Below are 7,500 nucleotides of genomic sequence, written 5' to 3'. Positions count from 1 at the left end.
ACTACAACTACTACGTGGTGGCAACGAGCTTCATCCTGGTGGTCCTCGGGCTGCTGACGTTCTGTGTGCCGGCGGACTCCGGGGAGAAGCTGTCCCTCAGTATCGTCATGCTGCTGTCACTGGTGGTCTTCATGGAACTGGTCACTACAAAACTGCCTGCAACTTCCACAAACATTCCCCTTATTGGTGAGTCAAAAATACAAATTTATACCAACATTGTATTCCTATATTCTGTCATTAAATAGACGATTTATCTATGAAGTAAATGTTGAAGGTATTTAGAAAATATCTTACATAAGCATGAGATATGCAGTATATGGTGCAGAAGATTAGCTTGTAAAAACTTCACAACATGGTGTCAGTGGTGGGATTACACGAGTCTATTTCTATTTGCCCTTTTGCAGGACAATTCTTTGGGGCTATGATCGTCCTAGTCGCCATGTCAGCCGCCATGACCATCTTCATCCTCGGCATCCACTACCGTGGACCCAAAATCAGCCCTGTGCCGAACTGGCTGCGGAAGCTCTGCCGACTGGAGAACAAGTCTAAGGACAAGCCGTGGGTCCTCGTCATTCTGCAGAACCCAGCGAATGGGCCCAAATGGTCAACCCTGCCGACCGCCACAGACAAGGAGATAGCAACTCTCCACTCCGACAAAGAGAAGCTGGAGGGGATCGCGGACAACATGGACTACTTCATGGCCAAACGCGAGAAGAAGGATAAGAAGAGAGAGATTGAGGATGAGTGGCAGCAACTGGCTATCGTCTTGGACAGAATTCTCCTTATCGTGTTCTTCATTATCTTGATCATAATGTCATCAGTACTTCTGTTATCTTAAATCCACTGCTGGTCTGACTACATTTAGTATTACACTAATTGTAACTACAGATGGCAGAGTACGAGAAAGTCATCTTCATTTTACTATTAAAGATAGGTTCACTGTGTTTGCATTTTTGTAGTTCCATATCTGTAATATCACTGGCACAGATGTACTCATAATAGATGTGGATTACGTAAAGGGAACATTAAAATAAACGTACCTATATCACTTTTGTCATAAGCATATTAAATCAGTAATTGTTTTATACTTTCCTTTATGCAGTAATGGTGGAAATTGTGAAGAAAGAAGAAAGTCTCTTCACTTTGAGTCTATGACGTTTAGTACTGAACAATTCATTTTTACAATACTATCATAATAATGTTAAACAAAGTTAACTCCACGTATATTCTTAACATCTAATAGAGACAAGAAAAAGTATTAGAGTGGTGTTATAGCATATGTTTTAGATTGGTATTGGCAGTTCTTTGTCTCTGAAATTATCATTGCTACTTTTATATTTGTATGCCTGCACTTAGCCGAAAAAGGAATACAATAAAGGCTATCTTTCATGTCACTGAATGTTCCAGTAATTATATTTCAGCCATACCATGGGTATGGTGAAATATATTGTATTCGTAATGTTTCTTTCTCCTGTCAAATCTTCGGAACACGGTATCTCCGTTGTTCCTGAACCGATTGACTTGAAATTGGGCACAGGGGTAGAGTGAGCCAATACCCCCAGGCGTTTTTTTCATTTTTTTCATATCTGCCTTTAAAATGATTTTATTGAGGTTTTTGTCAATTTTTATGTATATTTTGGGCTCCTGTACCCTGGTATTACAGCCGAATGACATGAAATTTGGTACAAAGGTGCCCTGATCATATGCCCACCCAGATTTAATAACACTTTTGGCATATGGTACAACAAAATGCTTAATTTTGCAATTTTTGGCCATTTTTTGACAAAAAAAGCACATTTTTGCCTCCTGTACCCTCGTTTTACAACCGAATGACCTGAAATTTGGTATAAAAGTGCCCTTCAATTATGTGCACATGAAGTCAATAACAGTTTTTCCATACAGTGCAACATAATGCTCAATATTGCGATTTATGGCCATTTTTTGACAAAAATTGGACATTTTTGGCTCCTGTTCCCTCGTTTTACAACCAAATGACCCGAAATTTGGTAAAGGGGTGCTCTAGATATTTATTCAAATGACCCATTTATAATTTTTGGCATGGAACACTTTAAAATGATATATTTGGGAAATTTTTGGGTCATTTTCCAATGGCCTAAGGGGTCAACGACCTCAAGGCCTATTGTTGCATGAGGGAGATGGCTGAAATATGCTGTATTTGCTCTCAAGCAAATGTCGGCCTTTCTAGTTTCTATAGCATTTTCCAAATAGACTGTCCTAAGACATTTTGTGTTTTATACTTTAGATATGAATATAGTGCCACAGCTTGGCAATGATAATGAACAGGGCAACGTATAAAATGCATGTGCCACACTTGTTATAGAATGGCTGGATGATAAACGAAAATTTGTTTGATAACACATTCTGCTTGGTTCGCTGTTTGACTATTTTCTGAACTGCCCAACACAAGTACACAGTACTTAAACACGCCTGGCTAGAAGCAGAAGTCGTTCTTGTCTTGAATAATCTAAACGTAGTGGTTTTATTTTGTATGGACCTTTATTTATTCATGAAAGCTCAAGTCGGCCTGCAGGCCGGTTTTCATTGAGGTGATTGCCTCTTCCCTCATGACCTCAATGAAAAGCGGTCTGTAGGCCGATTTGAGCTTTCATGAATAAATAAAGGTTAAAGGTTCAAACAAACAAAATCAGAGTGTTACTTGTATCCTTGCACCACCTTGCACCGGCTACGTATAAGATGGCCTTTGACCTATGACTGATTACAATGACGCGTCGATGACGTAACTGGTTTGTCAAGTTTTGATCGCTCATCTGTGAGGGATCCATAATATGCGCAACATAACTCGTCACTTCTGGGTGTGTTGTCGTTGTTTAATCCCACGGGTATCATCATACTCAACAATCCGCTTCAGCTGGGGCTGTTGTGTCCGTTTTATGGTCTATAAGATAGGTAAGTACGTTGTACTTTCATGGCCTTTGCCTTAACCGTGGTAAACATAGTTGGTATGCATGTGAAGTTCTGAAATAATGCGTGTGCATAGGCTGATATATCTATAAATGTACGGTTATATAAGGGTGAACCCATGGCAGCTTTCACTTGTGTGGACTCAAATGGTATCAAATCGTACTTATTTCAGTATAAGATCTATATGTTGTCTCACAAGGTCATTTTTGTGGGTTCAATGTCTCTATCAGACTCGGCGTATTGCTGGAAAAATAGTCTAGTAGACTTTGGCTGGAAGTTTTAGGCGTGTATATGAAATTATCATTCGCAACCAACGTTGACCTTCGGCGCGCGAATCTGTGCCCTAGTAAGCCGCCCTGCCCTCTGGTACAATGTTCCCTAATTAGGCCAATTTCTATGATTTTTCAGTCCTTAAAAAAGTCCGTTACATGTAGAAACTATACGAATCATACGTCCTAATTATAAGTGGGACAGAAATACTTAAATCGTAATAGTTTTGTTTTTGGATATATTTTGTTACGGCCGCGTGGCGCGTTGGTACACCCGATCCCTCGATCTCGGAAGTTAAGCAACGCGCGGTCCGGATAGTGCTTGGATGGGGGACCAACCAAGGACGTCAGGGTTGCTGTAGCCTCACGAAGTTTTCCACGAAATCGTCTTCCGGGAGGGACATAAAACGGGGGTCCCGTGCTCGAGGAGGTGCCTCGGCCACGTTAAACAGCCTCATTACTCATACTTGGGGTACCTACTGGCTGACAAAATACACCAGATGATTATTATCATTATGATTATTATTTGATGTGTATTAGTATCAAACATACCCTCATGAATGTGAGGCATGTAGTCTGTCAGTGCAACAGCTAATCTTTATGTAAATGATATTCCTCTGATGACCAAGTTAGCAAGTTCGCACCAAGTCTAGATGCAAATCATGTTGCTTTAATCTATATCTGTACATCAAAGAGAAGTCATGATGTAGGTGAAGATTTACATAGAATATGAGGCCTAGTTCCTCTGTGTTACATGCTGTGAAACTGTCTCCTGCCTGGGTCTGGGTTTCTGAATAAAGACAGCCGGGAGTTGAGAGTTGGAGGGTGGTTTGAGTCAGAGATAGAAGCAGAGAGAGGGTCCCGACTCCCGACTCACAGTCCTCGTGCGTGTCAACGGCATGGCCTTTGTCTTGTGCGTGACTCTTAGTCCTGTAGTTTAAACGTTCCTCGTGCAGCATTCTAAAAGAACCTGGCCAAAACACCGACCCTTTGATTTTTCTTACATAATTCCTACATCCAGATTACGTAACCAAGACAAGAATATTCAATTGAAGGATTCGGTTTCTTTGTTGAGGAAACTGTCCGTGTAATTGAAGCCATTGATAGTTTTCCCCGGGGCACGTAGCACATGGCTATAAATCTAACACTGTCCGTATAAAAGTAGTCTTAACGTTTGTTCCACCCATACTCGATACACGACACACATTTCATTGCTGCGCTAGTGCATAGCACAAAAGCTGAAAGTATACATTGAATCATTTCAATGGAGAGAAGAAACAGTAAGGCCGCATAAACATGAAATGGTTCTTGTTCTGTGTCATTTTCTGTTGTTCGAATTTGATCATTTCTATTCTTGGTCTATATTTTGAGGGGTTATAAAAGTGTGTTCCTGTTAATATTGCTGTCAATATTTTGCTTATCTAAATCTAGAACTGACAGAACTTCGAACATTGTTTTAAGTTTCGATATGCATATCAAACTTGATATATGGTGTGTTCGGTCTCTTTGCGAAAATTAAGTCTTGATCTGTGTGGTTAATGTCTGTCGAAGTTTCTCTCTTTCTCAGTGACGTGTATCACGAATTTGTATAGTCAAATGATATTTATTTGTCCGTTTGGCTGTTCAGAACACACAGCCAGGGCTGCCCAACTGAATAGTCCTAGCATGGAACTCGTATGATTTTCACATCCTGATTTGCATGATTGACGATGATGTCAATCATCATTCAAGCTGTTTGCATACAAAAAAATAGTGTTTTTTTTTCTACAGACAGTTTGGAATCTGAATTGACATGTCATGTAATCTCCTATATACTTATCGTATTGGCTCTCCAGGTATCTAGTACAAGTTTAAATCACTTTGATATTCTTTTCATTACGTGTGCAAGATTTTGACTTTTAGTTTAACTCTTCCTGAAGGAGTGTAATATGTAAATACTATCATAATTCAGACTTAACAAAAAGTCAGCATGATTCAGCAGAAAAAACTGGATTACGATAAGTATTCTTAATAAAGATTTAATGTGGGGTTACATGATTGAAATCAGTCAATAAGAACTTGTGCTGGCTTAGTCACTAGCCTATAGTCATAGCGCATTAAAATCCATGATGTAGCCAGCATTTGGGCTCGCTTTACAATACTGTAACCATTTGGGAACATTAGACACCTAACACATTATCAGAGTTTGTGACCTCGTCCCACTGTAGCTGACACACGACAGCCTTGTCCAGACAACTGTTTAATGACCTTGGATTATTTCACCACCATTGACGTTAACGTCATTAGAGGTATTGGATAGAGCGAAGACGAATGATCGAAAACTTTCTGCTAACTTTGTTAAAAAGTTGTCAAGAATAGCTGTGTAACTCACTCTTGTATTCCCTTGGCAGGAAATCATCGTCTTTCTTTACATGTCCTATTTGCTTTTCAGTTACAAATAAAACAGTAAAATATATTGAGACTATTACAAATATATTCAGCCGCTATCTTGTGAGAAAGGGTGCAACAAGCAGTTTTTAAAGTGTTTCATCAGCTAAAAGCCATGGAACCATGTAGAGATATTGACAAACGTTGGTTTGAATCCAAAGGCTCTCGGGTTGTACTTTGGGCCGGGGGGAAGCACTTGTCAAGGTATGAGTTCCACAATATTACAGTCCTTGGAATGTAGCTTTCGCTGCACAGGTACTTGACCAAGCACAAGATGTCTAAGAGACAAAAACGCATTTTGATTGAATTCTATTTCTGAATTTGTATACCATTCACCAATGGATTTTGTTGTTTTGCAGTCCTTAAAACGTCTCGGAATGCCACCCAGGGTCATTGACCTCATCCGTGCTGTCATACGTTTCATTTGTCTGATGTCCACTGTTATTCCACAAGGCAGTACAGGTATGGTTTCTTGGAAGTCTAAAGTTTCCATAGACTGTCTTGTTGCGACATGTTACTTCAGTGATGCGTAGAAATCTGTAACATTTGTAACATTTGTCCACACCCAATTGTCTTACTCATGCAGTAAAGGTCATTTGGGTGTACATTTTGTGCGTCACACTGTGGCGCCAGTCTGCTAACACTGCACGACATCTGAGCTTCGAGTTCACGTAAAGCATACGTAAATAATACTTTCATACGAATTCATCCTTTACGCATGTTTGAAAGCGTGCTTAATTCATTTAGTGCAATGTAAGATAAGTTGCGTATCACTAGTCGCTATAACATTGTTTTTACAGTGTCGACTTGATATATGGTGTGTCTGTGTGATTCATATCTATCGATGCTCTTCTCTTTCCTATGTCACAAGTTTGCATAGTACTCCTATCATGGAACGCTGTGGACGTCTATGATTTTCACATTAATCATGCAAATTGATCTAGATTTTCATAGCTAATGTCTGTCAATCATCATTTATGCTGTCTGCGTAAAAAAAAGAATCATGACGATCCGTTAAGTTATTGTCTTTCAAAGTCTCAAACGAAATCAGCCTCTATAGTTAAAAAAAAGCTGCTTGGGACAATAACTATGTCACTTGCAGTCCGAAGAGCTATCTGCCACTCAAAGTTGATTACCACAACATATCCAAAACACAAGATATCACAACCGGAAGTCCTTCTGCAGCAGCATAGAAAATCGCTAGAATGCCCATCCCTTTCCAGACGCCAACCCACCACCCCCACCATCCACAACTTATTCACGAACACACAGAATAGACATAGAGACAGGCGGTACCCAGGTGGTGCATATCTACCTTCCCAGAATGCATCAATACACATCCAACAATTCACACCCCAGATGGCTTACTGTGGCCCACAATCATATGGATTTCTTATTTTACCTTTCAAAATACAGCATCTAGTACAATATTATCAGTATATTTGTAAATTCTCGAATTGTCAACAGACTTAATTAGTCCATGAGAACGTCTTTATTTTTGTTACTTTCCTACAACTTTATAAATTGTGTGATAAACATTGATGCAATATTCAGGTCAGAAATTGTTCCCAAACGTCACCAAATAGCAGTGTTTTTCTCAAAACACCATTAATTGATGATGCTATACTACTTGCACATCAGAAAAACACAAAAGCACCAAAAAGCACTCATGGAAAAGTAAAGAAAATGATATTTGTCGACAATTATTACAAAAACAATATATCAAATATCTTTTTCTTTACTTTCCCATGGGTGCTTTTTGGTGCTTTTGTGTTTTTCTGCTGCGCAAGTAGTATAATGTCATCAATCAATAGTGTTTTCAGAAAAACACTGCTGTTTGGTGAAGTTTGGGCACAATTTT

General features: G+C 39.4%; 1 protein-coding gene across 1 annotated transcript in view; it reads left to right on the top strand.

The window, feature by feature from the left end:
- LOC118411691 overlaps positions 1 to 7,500 on the top strand; it is a 14,026-nt gene that overhangs the window by 3,574 nt on the left and 2,952 nt on the right. The window contains exons 7-9 of the mRNA XM_035814169.1: positions 1 to 186; positions 405 to 833; positions 2,797 to 2,928. The exon at positions 1 to 186 is cut by the window's left edge and continues 192 nt beyond it. Coding sequence (XP_035670062.1) covers positions 1 to 186; positions 405 to 833; positions 2,797 to 2,928 — 747 coding nt within the window. The remainder of the gene's footprint in view (positions 187 to 404; positions 834 to 2,796; positions 2,929 to 7,500) is intronic.

Source organism: Branchiostoma floridae, chromosome 3 (genome assembly GCF_000003815.2).
Source record: "Branchiostoma floridae strain S238N-H82 chromosome 3, Bfl_VNyyK, whole genome shotgun sequence".
NCBI lineage: Eukaryota > Metazoa > Chordata > Leptocardii > Amphioxiformes > Branchiostomatidae > Branchiostoma > Branchiostoma floridae.
The sequence above is the reverse complement of the archived record's forward strand: the minus strand, read 5'-3'. Positions and strand labels throughout refer to the sequence as shown.